At 50.8% G+C, this 14,859-nt stretch overlaps 4 protein-coding genes across 10 annotated transcripts in view; 1 reads left to right on the top strand and 3 right to left on the bottom strand.

The window, feature by feature from the left end:
• LOC121597444 (mucin-5AC) overlaps positions 1 to 14,859 on the top strand; it is a 59,806-nt gene that overhangs the window by 16,105 nt on the left and 28,842 nt on the right. For 5 of the 7 annotated variants that reach the window (XM_041923208.1, XM_041923206.1, XM_041923210.1 and 2 more), the window contains exon 1: positions 2,221 to 3,901. The exons of 1 other annotated variant lie outside the window; for it this stretch is intronic. The gene's annotated coding sequence lies outside the window, so the exon portion shown is untranslated. Of the gene's footprint in view, positions 1 to 2,220; positions 3,902 to 4,208; positions 4,305 to 14,859 lie in introns of those variants that run through there. One more of the 7 variants, XM_041923205.1, reaches the window with a different exon arrangement.
• LOC121597449 lies at positions 9,303 to 11,255 on the bottom strand. The gene is made up of 3 exons (XM_041923214.1): positions 10,989 to 11,255; positions 9,661 to 10,926; positions 9,303 to 9,590 (listed from the first exon to the last, which is right to left on the bottom strand). The coding sequence occupies exons 1-3, from the start codon at positions 11,037 to 11,039 to the stop codon at positions 9,393 to 9,395; spliced, it is 1,515 nt and encodes a 504-aa protein (XP_041779148.1). The 5' UTR covers positions 11,040 to 11,255; the 3' UTR covers positions 9,303 to 9,392.
• Positions 11,427 to 12,419, bottom strand: LOC121597453. Its single transcript, XM_041923219.1, has 2 exons — positions 12,212 to 12,419; positions 11,427 to 12,139 (listed from the first exon to the last, which is right to left on the bottom strand). The coding sequence occupies exons 1-2, from the start codon at positions 12,251 to 12,253 to the stop codon at positions 11,519 to 11,521; spliced, it is 663 nt and encodes a 220-aa protein (XP_041779153.1). The 5' UTR covers positions 12,254 to 12,419; the 3' UTR covers positions 11,427 to 11,518.
• On the bottom strand, positions 12,503 to 14,337 carry LOC121597448. Its single transcript, XM_041923213.1, has 3 exons — positions 14,218 to 14,337; positions 12,873 to 14,132; positions 12,503 to 12,800 (listed from the first exon to the last, which is right to left on the bottom strand). Exons 1-3 carry the CDS (start codon positions 14,302 to 14,304, stop codon positions 12,597 to 12,599), a joined length of 1,551 nt encoding a protein of 516 aa, XP_041779147.1. The 5' UTR covers positions 14,305 to 14,337; the 3' UTR covers positions 12,503 to 12,596.

Raw genomic sequence — 14,859 nt, 5'->3', positions numbered from 1 at the left:
CGGCACAGTGTGTGTGGTAGCACTGTGGCATTTTAAGTGCGCATGCAGTCGCGCTACTTTAGGTGGGCAAGAACGGTAGCGGGCTGGGTTGAAGCTCAGCCCGGGCTCAGTTTTATACGCTTGCCTTTATTCGATGTTGATTGAAAGTAAATAAAAATCACGCGTACTTCAGACACACACACAGAAAGACCTTATTAAGTGCAGCAAAGACGGGAAAGAGAGACAGGGGAACAGAACAGAGCAATAAAATTATCCGTAAAGGTAATTGGCAAACGGGGAATGGCCCAGGTGTGAAGGTTAAATTGTAAACCCATTGCCGCCTGGAAGTTAATCTTCTGGCACGTCGGGATAATAAGGAAAATGGTTTCAGGCCAACACAAGGGCTGAGTATGCATTAACCTCCGGGAAGGGCGAGCTGAAAAGGTTGTCGTTTTTCAATTTTCACGCCAAAACCGAAGTTGGACAGTGTTTGATGGACCTCTAATGCTGCAGTCACGAAACGCTGTGAAATGTCTGTTCGAAAGCAATTTTCTCTTAAAACCTTATTTTTTTAGTTTTTTTTAAGACATAGTAGCATACAACTGATTTATACAAAAGTTCTACGCCCTGTCACAATATCTGCAAGAGGATTGCATTTGTGCCGCAGTGAAGCTGTATCCCCCCCCCCCCCCCCCAACATCATCTCCATTGAATGGCATCGAAACTGCGTTTTCGAGGCGTTTACGCAAGTGTTTACGCCGACGTCGTCGTAACTGTCGTCTGGTGATCTTGTGCGTCTCTCTCGCTCTCTCTGTCTTTCTTCTATGCCTTCTCGCGGTTTCGATTTACAACTCGTCGATGAACCTCAACTTCGCTTGTGTAGGCGAACCCTTCAGCGCCAATGGGTTCATGGCTGTTTGCTAAAAAGCCTTTGGATTCTTTGGAAGCGAGAGTTATCGCAAAGCCCAGTTGGGGAAGAGTTGCCGAGAATGGGCGGGGATGGGAATGGGAACAAGGGAACTATCTTATCCTCTCTCCCACGCATCCACGGGCCCCAGGCCAGGCCAGCTGCATCTGGGGGTAAGCCCTGGGTAAAGCTTGAGCTTTTCGAGCTTCCCGTTTGGAGGTTTGGAGGTTTTTGTTGAGCTGTTGGAGCGTTCTTGGAGCGCTGTTCTGGCTTTCGCTGCAACCGGTTCGGTCCAAGGCACCAAGCGTATGCTCACGATCGTTTGAATCGAGCCTTAGTGGATTGTTTTTTGCATCATCGTTTTGGCAAAGGTTTTTTTTTTTTGGTAAACTGGTGGCGAAGGGAAAGAAAGCCGTGTACCATAAGCCGAGCGGGACGAGTAAGCTTTCTAGTCGCGACTGCTTTTACGCCCGGCTTAGAGGCTCCGCTGAACAACGTTCTGGCTGGAGCAGATGCACGGTTGATCTTGCGAGGACTCGATCCGATCCGATGAGCAGTTGCAAAAGAGTGAACGTGAAATTGGGCTCGTCGCCGCGAAGAGATAGCCCATTCAATCTCCCTGGAGGTGTTAGGTCAGCAAAGTCTTGGAGGAAGATCTTCCATGACGATACAGTGAGTGGAAACGTTTTTGTGGTTTTGGTCACGTCCCAATAACTTTGAAGATACCTGTGAGGTATTACAGTCATAAGACAAATTAAGTACTTCTTTGTTATGGACTTTCAACAACATCCAGAATTACTTTTACCCAACAGAAATACTTTTTCTTCATTAAATTATATCTCTCCGACATCTTCCAACTCCAATACTTGTTCACAAAATCGCACCACCACAAGATGGGCAATCGTACCGAGGCGGCCGCAACAAATCCATACCACTGCTAACAAAACCCCCTACCCAGCATGCGCAGGGAAAAGAAAATCACACACAATCGACACAATCGACGCTCGGAGCGAACGCCCCACGAGTCACCGAGTCCATGACCACGAAGAGCGCAAGAGCGTTGCCGTCGAATGCGTCCGTCCGGTCGTCGAACGCTGCTGCTGCTGCTGTTGCATGCAGTCTCCCCGCTTGGCGCAGGAAACACACAGCAGTGCCACACACCTGGGCCGGCTGCCGCACCGCACCTTCACCGTCCCTCAAGGGCCGCTACAAAGCTCTGTTTTTTCTTCACGCGAGCGAACGAACGCGCTCGGGCGCGCGCGCGGACTCACTCGCGCACGAGAAGAAACGGCTCGCGCGAAGCTCGCAAACCGGCCCGGGGCAGCTTCAGTATCGCGTTGGCGTGCAACCCGAACGGACGTGAAATCGTAGACGTCAGGGCAGGTTGTGCCGTGTCTCCCGTGCGTAAACGTGCTTCGGAACGCGCCGCAGTGTTTGGTGCCGCGAATTTGTGCCGCGCGCCAAAGCAAGCAAAGCGAAGCAGAGGAAGGAAAAGTGCTCGCGCACAAGTCGCGCCCATCGCACGTGCATCCCAAAACGCACGGCAAAAAAAAACAAGTCAAAAAGTTATACTCTCGCGAAGAGTTTGTCTTACAAAACTAATATTCGCCCAGGTGGCTCACAATCGCACTCCTGCAAAGCTTAAGACTTCCACCGCGCTCTCCTGGCACAACCAGGTGGCCACTGCAAAGGACGTGGACGCTCTAGAGAAAAAAAATACGCTTCTTTTTGCACCGACTTTCATCTGCACAGTCCAACTGGGAAGTGGCCGGGAAACAGCCGAAGCAGCAGCAGCAGATATTCGCGAATCACTCGAGGGCAAGTAACAGTTCTTTCACCCGGCGCAACGTTTGCGCGGGAAAGGAAGAAGGCAAGAAGCACCGTGCCCAACTGTGCGCACGAACTGTCTGCTGTATTCATTATTCGCTTCGCACGGCTTAAGCCACGCCGTAAATAGAGCACACACACACACATTAAACCCGACGCGCTGCTTGTGCAGAAAACGAAGCTGAAGACGTGTAAAGTGACCCCTCACTTGAGCCTGAAAATCTTGAGTGTCCGGTGTGTTTGGAGTGGAGGAATCACCGGAGTCCCAGCTGGTCTGTTAGGCCCTTGTCAACGAACCGAACGCCCGTTTGGTACTCACCTGGCGCCTCAGTTTCTGGAGCAAAGGTGACGGAAAAGACTGCGAAACCAAATCAACCACCGGGTGGCGGCTGCAGCAAAACCCCAAAACAGATCAAGGTTACTAGATGAAAGTGTACCGCACCGCGGACCCAGCTCGTAGGTGAAGAAGAAAACAGCCCACAAGACGGGACACCCTCGTACGCCATCTGTCATCTTAATTCACCGGTGGTGGGCCACCGAGAGGACGTTGGCGTTGCTGCTCACGAGTTCAAGCTTTTTGTACAATTAAACGGCAACAATTTAACAGTGTGGAACCAGCGCACCGGTGTGGTTGTTTCTATTAGCTTAGCCTACTCTGTGTCTGTGTGTGCATTAAATTGTGTGTGTGTAGTACGGTTTGTGTGCCTGTGTGTATTCCCCGCCCAAAGGGTCGAAGAAGTGAGTGAGTGGAATCGATAAATCAAAGTAGGCGCGAATCAACTACAGCAAACTCAGAATCGAGCCGTGAAGAGAGTCACCACAGACAGCATCTCTTGCCAACTCGAGCTGAAACCCCGCACAGCCAGCTGGAAGTCGAATTCAAAACCGGAAAAAAGGTATTTACTTACAAGCGGAAAAGCAAAGTGTCTGTGTGTGTGTGTGCGTGCACGTTGATTTGTGAGGTTAGTGTGCGTATCGTTCCGTGACGTGCGTGAGCCCCAAATATCGAGGGGTGGAAAATTTCGCCCCCATCAAACCGGAGGAAGGGTTGGCCGGAACATCCCGGAAACACTCGCCCCCGCGGCTGCTACCGGAAAATTTGAAATTGACCGTACCAAACGAACCGAAGCCGAAGTAGCCTGATCCATCGTTCCATCTTGGTGCCTGGTGCGTCATCTCGATAAAAAGGTAAATATTTGCCCCAAGTTGAAATATAAAACTCTTTCACTGAGAGGGAGCTATAGCTCTGGCTCCAGAATACCACGGTAGCACACGGTAGAGCACAACAGCATTTGCCTGCCGCTCGGTGTGGGATGTGCTGGAGAGATAGCTGAGGGGTGAGGGTGAGATCCCAAGAATAGGACGCAATGGACCGTGGTAAATTCTTCTAAGCCCGCGCGCACCAGCGTAGAACGTGAGGGCAAGATTTTTCGCCCGGGGTTCGTCGCCTGCCCTCACTCCTAAGTGTTTGCGCGCTCGCACACGGATCCGGTTGGGTGGGAGTTTGTGGCCAAATTGGGAAACTTGGCCCGACCAGCGAAGGAAAGGTGGTCCACGAGCGGTCTCTAGAGTGATCTAGGGATTGCTTGATGTAAGTTTTTTCTTTTTCTCTTTGCTGTGTAATTAAAGATTTCTAATACTGGGAAGGGGGGGGACAAAAAAAGCCAGGGAGTACCAGAATTTGTGTCACATCATTGCAGCGTTACTGTTTGCTCACTTCCATTTTGACATCTGTCACTGTGTGTTTCACTTTGCCTTGTTTTTGTTGCGTTTTTTCTGTTTTGAAAAGTAAACACGATCTGTCACGTCCCATTCGATCGCTCCGATGGGCAGTTTAGGCTAGATTCATGATACTCTCTGGTCCATTTTTTTTGTCTGTGCATACCCCCATCTGTCCACACTACACCCCACAATGGGAAGAGCATCAACATGTGTGGTGTATGGGGCACTTACCAATCGTCCGCCTTCCTTTTGCGGGCAGCGGGATAACATTTGTTCAAGTTGCGACTTTGTTTGCGGCTTCCGTAAAATTGTTTTTAAAAATAGCAAAACCCAACGCCGCAATGATGGCGACAATGTTTCTGGGACGTCAAATGTTGCCAAACCAAGGTGGTGGTACCTCACGTACGCCCTTCTCCTCCTTCGGGGGAGTGTTGAACGAGGTACGTGAGCAACGCGCGAGTTTAATATCTTAATGGCGCTGTGCTGTGTGTGTGTGTGTGTGTGTGCGTCAGCGTTGTGGCCACCTTCCCAATAAGGACTGTATCAATTATGACACCTGAAGAAGCGCTGTCTGTGAAGACGACGAGAAGCAGCAGCACAGGTTCGAAATGTTTCTTATTTTGTTTATGCTGACCGATTGAATTCTTAAGTAGCCGAGTGCCATTGACCAAAAGAAAAAAGGCGTTGGAAACTTTCCCATATCGGTATAGAATAAAATTAGCACCCAACGGGCATAAAACTTACGGCCAACTAATGTTTATCGATTAATCAAAGAAACAGCGAACACCAACGATTACGATCGTGTGCGTTAGAGATGCCGGCCGAAAAAATAAAAACAACCCATTGGAATTTTGTTTATAGGGCATACGCTTTGTGCGAATGTGTGACTGGAGAAGAGAGCAGAGGGAGAACCAGGGACACCAAGATTTATGCCGACAGATGGGTGTGATTAATAAATCCTCCCTCCGTCTCTAAACTGGCTGACGCTCGGCAAAAGGACGCGCGTCTTTAATTATAGCCCCGATGAAGCAGACGACGAACCCTGTGGCGGTGGCTTATTAGCATGGTAAACTCATCATAGGATGAGCATTAACTTTCCCGCCCGGCTGACCCAGTTCTGCTGGGCAAATAAATCACTTACCCTTCCGGTGTTTCATTTTCACTGCGCTCGGTGGCGCCGTGACGGCAGTGTTTTCCTCCCGGGAGCGGTGGAGATCGCTCTGCAAGAAAATGGGTCAAGACAATAAATATTGGATCGGCCCGACTAGATTGATGATCAAACGACGTCGACGCCGAAATTGAAATCTCGATCAATCGAACACCGGCAGCATAAAATTGCATCTCCCCCCCCCACCCTTGTTTTGTTGATGGAGTGAAGGGGGATGATGTATGCCGCCTCTCTCCAAAGTAGCACAGAGCGAGCTTTCTGCTTTAATCGTTGCTCTGTTTTCGTGTCTGCTTGCTAGATCGGACGGGCGAGATCACATAACACACTTTGTTTGAGTTCGCTTCGTTTTCTTCTTCTTCTTCAGCCCTCCTTCTCAATATCGATGACAGCGCGAGCTTCAGACACGGCGAACCGCTCAGGAAATGACTAATTCTTCTGGTGCGCCATGGGGTTTTGTTTACGCAAAAGGTGGCCCGGGCCGTGGGTGTGTGCGCTTTTGTTGTTGGAATTGTGTCACCAAACGCACATGTGTGCGTGTGTGTATGTTTCGTGATGTATTTTTTTTTTGTTTTTGCTATGTTTTACACTCAGCATGCTGCGAAGACACCGCGCAGGGGCTAGCTCGTTGGGCACAGTTGGGCAAAAAGGTTTCGGGTTAAGCACGCGTGCACCCCTCATCTCATCCATCAAACAGCATGGTTTTTGGTATTGCCGGTGGCTACACAGCGTGGATGGGTCAATGCCATGAAAGCTGAAATGTGAGTCTGATCGATATTGCGTGGTTTGAGTTCGTATCTGGTTTGCGTTTGGGTGTAAGCAATTCGAAATATCAGCTTACCAACCCCGATACGATCGTTTCGGTTTCGATTTTAGCTGCCCTTCAACTTCGGTTACGGTGTGCGAACAGACTCGGACAGATTAGTGTTCATTACATTTCTCTCCAACCGCCCGTCCAAAACTCGTCCCAGCTCCTCTGCCGGTTAAAAGCATTGCCTGATATCATCCTCCCTGCTAGTGTTAGCAGCCACTTAAGCTGGCAGCCCCCAAATATGGGATACTTCATCCCCACGTCAAACGTTTGTGAGATGGAGCGGAGCCCGCTCCAGGCCCGAATCTCCTTGCCGAGACGTGGAATGATTTATAGCTGTCGACGCCGGTTGATTAAAACCAAAACGCATATCTTCATTAGCTCCCCTGTGCTCCTCGGTGAGATCGTTTGCTCAGGCAACGATGACGGCTGCTTTTGAGTGCTTACACACACCTATCATCCTCTCGATCCGACCCGAGCTGCATCCTGTTCGGCGATTGCACAAGCGCACTGCAGTGCAATCCGCAGTGCCTAGAGCGCAAAACAAAAGACTCGCATGAAAAAGCGACGAACCCTCAGCGTTCCGATGGCAAAGTTCAAAATGTCAGCACTGTGTGTGTGACGGTTTGAAGTTTTCTCCATCGCCTGTCCGGTGCGTTTTTGTTGTTCGAATGTCGACAGGTTGTGCAAAAGTTGCGGCACTTCAGCCTCCCCGAATCCTTGACTGCTTGCTTTTTTGCGCACCACAACAACCGCCCGGTTTTATTTTTGCAACTTGAATGGTTTTTGACATACTGACAAGGATTAAAGTGGCTCGGTGGTTTTGGTTTTGTTTTTTTTTGGCGAACAGGTTGTCGCACGGATTAGGAACTGATTCCATTGGCCAGATTAGGCACGTGTTTGACAGCTAGGAGGAAGAAACGAAGAAGCGTGTATCGCTTTTGTAAAAATAATAGCCATGAAGGGGTGTTTACAGGGTGGTTACAAGGGGTTGAAAGGAAAAGACGATACCAAAATTAGCTTGCGACATGTGATATTGTTTATGGCATTATTTAATAAACTGTTGTTTAACACGTACCAGCAGGTTCTCACTCACACTTTGTGGTTGCGTTTGTTGTGGGTGCATAAGCGGAGAACCTTTTGCTGCAAGTTTATCTAAATTTAAATGTACTTTCAGCCATGGTGTGAAACTTTGCAAAACTGCACGCTTTGCACTGCATTGCACTGCGTCCACTTTCGATTATTATGCACACTCTCCTCGGCCGCGTTTTCGAGCGATTCCTCGAATAATGATCATTATCATACCCGGGCCATCGCAACGGGCTGTTTTTTTTGTTCGAATGTCTTTCGGTGTTACTCCCCGTTCCGCCTGGCTGGACCGGATTTAATTGAGCTTGAAAATGATCGATTCGATGCAGACGGCATGTTTTCCACGCCGCGGTGCATCGCACTGCACGCCAGTTGACGTGAAATTTGAGCTTTCACGAACCGGCAGGCGGTGAAGGTGTTGGTTGGCTGTTTCGATTCTTACCCCATCGTCTGCCGCAAGGGTGGAGCAGTTCAGAGAACTAAGGAGAGCACGTTTGGAAAGGTTCCCCGTAGCTTCCGTTTGGGCCTCCCTAAACTCACGCTACTGTCGATGAAAAGGAGGAAGGAGGGCGCTCTGGTCCCTTGCCAACATGGCGCCGGCGATTGGGTGTACATTTCGAGAGAGGATTAAGTTACACGGCTGCATAAAAATTTGGTGGACGCACCGGTTATCTCAGCCTGTCAACTGACGAAAATCAGGTTTTTTTATTGTTTGAATCATTCAATCTTCGACAGCAAATCACTCTCTCTCTCTCTCTCTCTCTCTCTCTCTCTCTCTATCCTTCTCTCTTCTTTCTCTCGATGTACGAAAAAAACAACGGAAATGTAAATTGTTTGATTCACCTTCACGATGCGATGAAACATGATGAACGTCAGTCACTCGATCATCGACGACATGCTGATCGGCCTTCGCTGTTGCCCCTTGCCACGGGCTGACGGAAATGTCGCTCGGTCCCATCAGGCTGTGAGAGAAAACCATAAAAAAAAATACGCTAGGACCCTATTTTGGAGACTAATATTTCGGAGACGCGGTGACAATCAATCAACAATTTTTGGATCGCGCACGCTCGTGATTAGCCATATTTAGCAGGTTGCTGCCTGTAGTGCCGTTTGCCGCAAAGTCCACCGCCGCTCCGTGATGTGTGCCGTGTTCGTGTTGAGTAGCACTTTACATTACTCACTCACTTACCCCAAAAAGAAACTAGTCTTCAGATTGGGGATTGCCAGCTGCGAGTCATGATCGAGAGTTTCTATCGCGCAGAGATGACTCAGAGAGGAGTCTCCCTTCGGCGGAGGTCTTTCTTGAAACGCGATCTTGGGGATTGAAGGTTGAAGGTTTTATTGGCAATTGAAGTGGCCGATGGTCCTTGAGTTAATCAGGGGAGAAATTGCTGTCAGAGGCTTTCACTTACGCTCTTGAGAGTCACATTGGAATTTACCCGGCAATAAAACGGGCAAATTAAAAAGATCAAGCCACCACCGATCGAGACGAAGGTTTGGAAAAGGTCACAACGATCTTTTAACCAAGTCATTTCAAAATGGGTGCAAATTATATACTTCGAACTGAATTTCGAAACGATCGACCGAGAATGTCCCAGAACTGGCGGCCGTATCATGCTCGTTTGACAGTTTTGCGATCAATTAACACCTTTCGCGGATTTTGCATATGCAAATTTGAGGCGTGCTGAATATGCTAAAGCGGATCGAACGTTAACATTTGTATATGCTGGGCATCTAGCGGAAGAATGAATGTTTGGCTAGCTGTCGGTTGACATTCTCTTTTTTGTCTGCCAAAATTAAGTGGACTCGATTTCAGTGCCGTGTTCTTAGTTTCTACAAAACTAGTTGTATGTTTTTATTTTTACAACTCGTGAATGATTTGTACTATTTTACTATTTATATCCCTTCACCTCACAATCGTAAACCTCCTTGATTAGATCGTGTGCATCGGCAATCAGCTTGTACTTGCTGAACGCGGCACAAGATTTGACCCGCTGTAGGCTTGCCTTCGCCTCGTACGGCACGATCTGCAGTATAAGGTCGTACTTCTCCTCCATCAGGAGTGCCAATGTGTCGAGGAACCTTCCGAGCTGGAAGCAAAAGCAAAACGATTTGCAGTTATCTGCATTATTCCAACATCAAACGTCAGCTAACGCTTACCGTGTCAACGCAAGGATCGCAATCACCCGGGCAGGACTGGATGGCAGCGCAAACGCTAAGATTCTCGAACAGATCGGCAAAGTTGAACGTCACCAGGCTGATCAGGTTCGAGATGAGCCGGCTGACCGAGTAGAGCCGGTTCAGCTCGAGCTGGTAGCACTCGCCGATGTCGTAGAAGTTGTGGATCGCCAGATCCACCACGCGGTGTGAGTATTTGTTGTAGCAGTAGGCCGCGTACGGTCCGCTCGCGATCAGGACCTGCACGACGGCCTGCATCGCCGGGCAGATCCGATCGCCGTACACGGTCACCAGATCGTCATCGTACGTGGTCGAGTTGGACACGTAATTCGCAATGGTTTGATTCAGCAGTCCCGTTTTCTCCTCGATCGAGGGAACTGACGCGACGTCGACAAACGTATCCAGCGCCATCTTCAGATCGTACTGGTAGTTGACGGAGGCCTTCAGCTTCGGCAGTAGATCGACGGACAGCGTCTGCTGGTCTCGGTAGGCGGTGGAAATCGTCGCTATCACATCGTTCGTTTCCTGCTTGAGCTGGCGTATGTTGCCGTTAAAGTTGACCACCTCTTGGTGCGCTTGCAGCAGGGCCGATTCAATGTCACCCTTGGCCGTGCTGATGTACGAATCCGCTTTGTCGAGCTGCGCCAGCGGACTGTGCACGGAGTAGACGAGGGGCGAGATGGCACCCGGTAACTGATCGATCGCGTTCAGCAGGGTGTTTATCAGCCGTGGACTAATGAATTCCCGTACTATCTTCATATCAATTGTTTGGCCGTTGCTGCCTGCCTCTTGCTGGGCTTTTGCCGCCGCCGTTTGGAGCTGGCGTAGCGTTTTGTCCAGCTGTACCAACGTTTGGTTGATGTAGGCGAAGCTGTCCGTCAGCCGGTCGGTTATGAACGATTGGTTGCGAGGCTGCAGCGTGACGTACTCTTGCGTGTAGCCGGTAGTGAGCACGGTTTGCAGGCTGGCTATGGCCGCGAGGGTGGTCTGAAAGTCCACCATGACCGAACGGTTGCTCGCTAGGTAGGCCAGCTGGTCCGTTATCTCCGCTCCAGGTTTCGTGAAGTTATCGGCGACGGAATAGAACGCATCGCGCATACGATAAAGCACCTGGTACTGTGAGCCGAGCAGGATTTTATAGTCACTGAGCGTTCCAATGCCGACGGATAGGGCCGTGGACCTGTTTGCTACAAACATGCTGCCCACAACTTCTCCTTTCAGTCCAAAATCGGGTCGTCCGGTGACATTCTACAAACGAAAGGTTAGAGAATAGAGCAGAGATGACGAAGAAACGGGTCAGATTCACTTGCCTGTAGAATGCACAGGAGCGACAACACCAATGCACAGATGGTTCCCATCATTGACCGCGGGTCTGCTAGCCTTCCAAAAACACCTTCCAGAGCTGGAACTCCTCCAACGTGTCGACTCGCTGCAACTAAAGTTGCAAAATATTCACCCGCCGCGTGGTCGAGACCGTGAGGCCGTGTTCGGATCGCCTACCAGCTGTGCAAACGTGCGACGCTCTAACCTCAGCCTAAATTCTTGTTGAGCTGTTTTGCAACCATCGCCATCGACTGGCGGGTGTGTTTTTCGCGAGGAAAGCATCCGTCCAGCTGCAGATTGTTGGAGAAAGATGCTATATTTTTGTCAGAAACTGTGCAAATATTTCTCTAAACAAAAATCTGCCACCGACACACCGGGCTAACATGTCATTCCGCACTCCGATCCAGCGGTGTAGTCCACACACGGCGGGACGGTGGCGTTAGAATATAAAGCTTGTTGTGTTTGTTTGCTGCGGTTCGATTTATTAGACAAGTGTTGCGGCAGTCACTGAACGAAGTCATCCCACCGTTCGCTTGATCACAAACGAAACCACCGGCAGGGCCGAGCGCAGCTGAGCCAGCGCGGTCAGCAGCCGGTTGGTCAGTGTAATCGGAACGAAGGTTCTGACATGCAGCGCCGTCACCGGTCCGCCGCCAGCTGCCTTCTGGGCGGCCTCAATGGCCGCCTGCAGCTCGGCCAGGACGGTCGACAATTTCCTCAGCGCCGCGGTAATGCCCCGGAACCCATCCCGGAACTGGTTGCCAAGCGCCGGGCCCAATCTACTGTCGAGTGTGCTCAGTTCCCCCTTCAGACCGCCGTTGATCAGCTGCTCCAGTTCGGCCAGGGCAGCGTTCACTTGACCGAACACACCCGCTACGGGTCCTGCATCATCGTTGGCCAGCGTCACAATCGTGTCCATGAGGGCGGTACCGGTGTGGGACAGTTTGGAGGCGATTGAGTTGACCATATTGGCGACCTGGATGAGCAGCTCGTAGCCCGACTTGATGTTGACGGTGCCGCCAGTGTCCAGGTCGCTGAACGATTGCAGCGCTTCGAGCGCCCGTTCGAGCACCTTGCCACTGTTCGGCACGCTCTGCGCAATGCCAAAGTCCGCTCGCGGGCGACCATAAGCCACGGACTGTAATGAATGCCGGGCACACCATAGGTGGCGCTTTATTCGCGAAAGATAAAAGCAAGACAAGCTACTAACCTGCAGGGTGAGCAGTGCCGCAAAAATGGAGCAAATTCTCATGCTGAAGGTCGTCGAAATTAGTTCACCGGCGGGGACAGGCAACCTCTAGGGGAAAGAGACACTTGTTTGATAAAGTGTCGCACGCGATGGGTCTCCCAGAGTAGACTGCCTAATGTAGCTTTTTTTTGCCACCGACTGCGCTGACAGCTGAATCCACTCAGAAACAGACTGCGATCAAATCAGCTGAACAAACAACACCATTTCACCGAAAAGAGTCTGCCGTGTTTTATCATTACATTGAGTGGATAGTAAAAAAAATAGAAGAAAAGTCTATCTTCCCTAAGGAATAATGTGGAAGTTGAAAGATGTTTGTTTTTGCATGTCAATTTTTATGTTACTATCTCTACACAACTGTCGGTCCGTTATTTTTACAATTATCGATTTCGATCTTCATCTCCTCGGCATTGAGCAGCATAATATGCTCACCGTTGTGGTAGCATCCAGCCAGCCGATAGTAGCTGCTGTTGGTTTCCTTCGTCGTCAGCCGGTATAGGTAGTCCCGCTTTGTGGCCGTGTATCCGAGGAGGGTTTTGTACTCCGCTCCCAGCTGTGGGTGAAGGGTGACGGGTGAGACAATTGAGGTGACAGATTGAAATTGAGCGGCGACAACAATACTTACGTAGGGGACACAGTTCTCCAAGTTCTTGAACTGCGTGCAGCGCTCGACATGCACGGCAAAATCGTCAATGTCGTGCACCATCAGCTTGACGATGTTGAGCAGCGCGGGCACCAGCTTATCCAGCCGGGTCATCTGCAACCGATAGCAGTCCTCGATGTCGGTGGCGTGCAGGACGAAAAAGTTGAACACCTTTTGGCCGTACTTGCTGAAGCAGAACTGTGCGTAGGGACCGTTCTCGATGAGCGATTGCAGCAGATGGTACACCAGACTGCACATGCCGGAGCCGTAAAAGGCGGCCAGATTGTCGTCCAGCGCCAGCACTTGCTGGACGTAGGTGGAGTAGATGGTTTCGAGCCTGCCACCAACATCCAGATTATCGAACAGCGGTGCCGTATCGTTCAGCCACCCATCGACCATGGCTTTGAAGGTGGCGTTCGCTTCCACGGTCACCTGCAGCTTGGTCCGGTACAACTGGGTAAGCTTGCTGTACCGGCCGTACAGTTCGGTGGTCAAGCTTTCCGTCACCGTCGTGACGGACGCGTTCACATCGGCCGTGTTGCTGACGCCGAGCGCGATCACGTCCTGTTCGCGCTGCATCGCCTCCTGGACCAGCCCGACCAGGTACTGGTCCGCCGACTGGAACGAGCTGAGCGTGGACTTGACGATGTACACCAGAATCGGCACGTTCGTGCGCAGCAACCGGACGCCGTTGGTGATGTCAGATATGACGCGCGTCGTAACGAACTTCTTGACGTCATTGGGCGACACGGTCACGGCGGTACCGGAGGCGGCCCGGGCATTCGTGACGGCCGTCCGCAGGTTGGTCACCGCCTGCGACAGGGTGACCAGCGTCGGTCCCAGCGTCTTGAAGCTGTCCAAAAAATTGTCCTTCACGTAGTGGTCGATCTCGGCGGTGAGGTTGGTCAGCGGCCCGGTCAGATCGGTGGTGATGAGCCGTTGCAGCTTCGTGATCGCAGCGGTGATCGGATCGAAATAGGTTGCGATTGGGCCGTTTCTGTTGAGCGACATGGTGGATATTGCCTGCGTAAGGGTAACGCCGGTCGTGGACAGCTGCCCGGCGATGCTGGTTAAAGCTTCCAGGGCCCGTTCGATACGGGTGTAGCCTGACTGCAGCAGTACCGTCGGGCCGGCCACATCCACAAAAAAGCCTTTCGTTTCGAGCGCAATCGACGAGACGGTGCTGCTGCCCGATATCACGGCATTGATGGCAAAGTCCGGTAGGGGGTCCGCTCGCCCGACCTGCAATTGGGGGGGGGGGATTGATTTTTGTGGGTGAAAACAATGATTACCTGCACTATCATTGTGCATTGCTGTGGATACTAACACCGAGAAACAGCCAGCAGAAAAGGATCGCTTTGAAAGCGCAGGACCTGCGAGGATGCAGCATGTTGTGTGTGCGGAGTAGTGGCATGTACTAAAGGAAATGGACGTTTTTTAAGAGATAGTGCCCCATCCCAATGTGCAATGTACGCGTCGCAGCGCCGGAGACGGTTTGTGTATAGTCGCTATTCTGTGAATCGCGAATGTCTGGATCGATAACCAGTCAGTTGCGAAGATTGGGCGCGTGAAACGCGGTGCCAACTGTGCAAATATCGCCATAGATTTGGGCTTGCTGTAGGCTTCCGAAGCGTAGCAGGGCAGTCGATCGTTTTATTTGTATCGCCCATCGTCCGGTTCTGCAGTTGATTGATGAGATTTTACTACCAAAAAGATGGTTTCTTTTTCTGTTTTGCTTTGCTGGACAAAACGTGAAATGATGATTCTGGCAGCCGTATTATGATCATGCACTCAGTCCCACACGCTTTAGAAGCTCAAAATACAGCACAAAAAAACTGGAATACTTCCCCGCTTAATAGTCGGCTTCGTCGTTCGCTGCCACCAATTGGAGCGATGAAACAAATAAAGCGATGCTAATAAGATTTTATCATCCCGGCCGATCGCCACGAAGATACCGATCGCCTCCCGG

The sequence above is a fragment of the Anopheles merus genome, chromosome 3R (genome assembly GCF_017562075.2).
Source record: "Anopheles merus strain MAF chromosome 3R, AmerM5.1, whole genome shotgun sequence".
Lineage (NCBI taxonomy): Eukaryota > Metazoa > Arthropoda > Insecta > Diptera > Culicidae > Anopheles > Anopheles merus.
The sequence above is the reverse complement of the archived record's forward strand: the minus strand, read 5'-3'. Positions and strand labels throughout refer to the sequence as shown.

What these genes read in the sequence shown, in the direction of transcription:
- LOC121597448 (XM_041923213.1), bottom strand. Translation starts at nt 14,304, where the DNA reads ATGCCACTACTCCGCACACACAACATGCTGCATCCTCGCAGGTCCTGC. An exon ending in TCTGCTGGCTGTTTCTCGGT is followed by an intron (nt 14,133 to 14,217) that starts GTTAGTATCCAC and finishes CCCCAATTGCAG; the next exon opens with GTCGGGCGAGCGGACCCCCT. An exon ending in TGGAGAACTGTGTCCCCTAC is followed by an intron (nt 12,801 to 12,872) that starts GTAAGTATTGTT and finishes CTTCACCCACAG; the next exon opens with CTGGGAGCGGAGTACAAAAC.
- LOC121597449 (XM_041923214.1), bottom strand. Translation starts at nt 11,039, where the DNA reads ATGATGGGAACCATCTGTGCATTGGTGTTGTCGCTCCTGTGCATTCTA. An exon ending in CGCTCCTGTGCATTCTACAG is followed by an intron (nt 10,927 to 10,988) that starts GCAAGTGAATCT and finishes TTTCGTTTGTAG; the next exon opens with AATGTCACCGGACGACCCGA. An exon ending in GCGATCCTTGCGTTGACACG is followed by an intron (nt 9,591 to 9,660) that starts GTAAGCGTTAGC and finishes TTTTGCTTCCAG; the next exon opens with CTCGGAAGGTTCCTCGACAC.
- LOC121597453 (XM_041923219.1), bottom strand. Translation starts at nt 12,253, where the DNA reads ATGAGAATTTGCTCCATTTTTGCGGCACTGCTCACCCTGCAG. An exon ending in CGGCACTGCTCACCCTGCAG is followed by an intron (nt 12,140 to 12,211) that starts GTTAGTAGCTTG and finishes CATTCATTACAG; the next exon opens with TCCGTGGCTTATGGTCGCCC.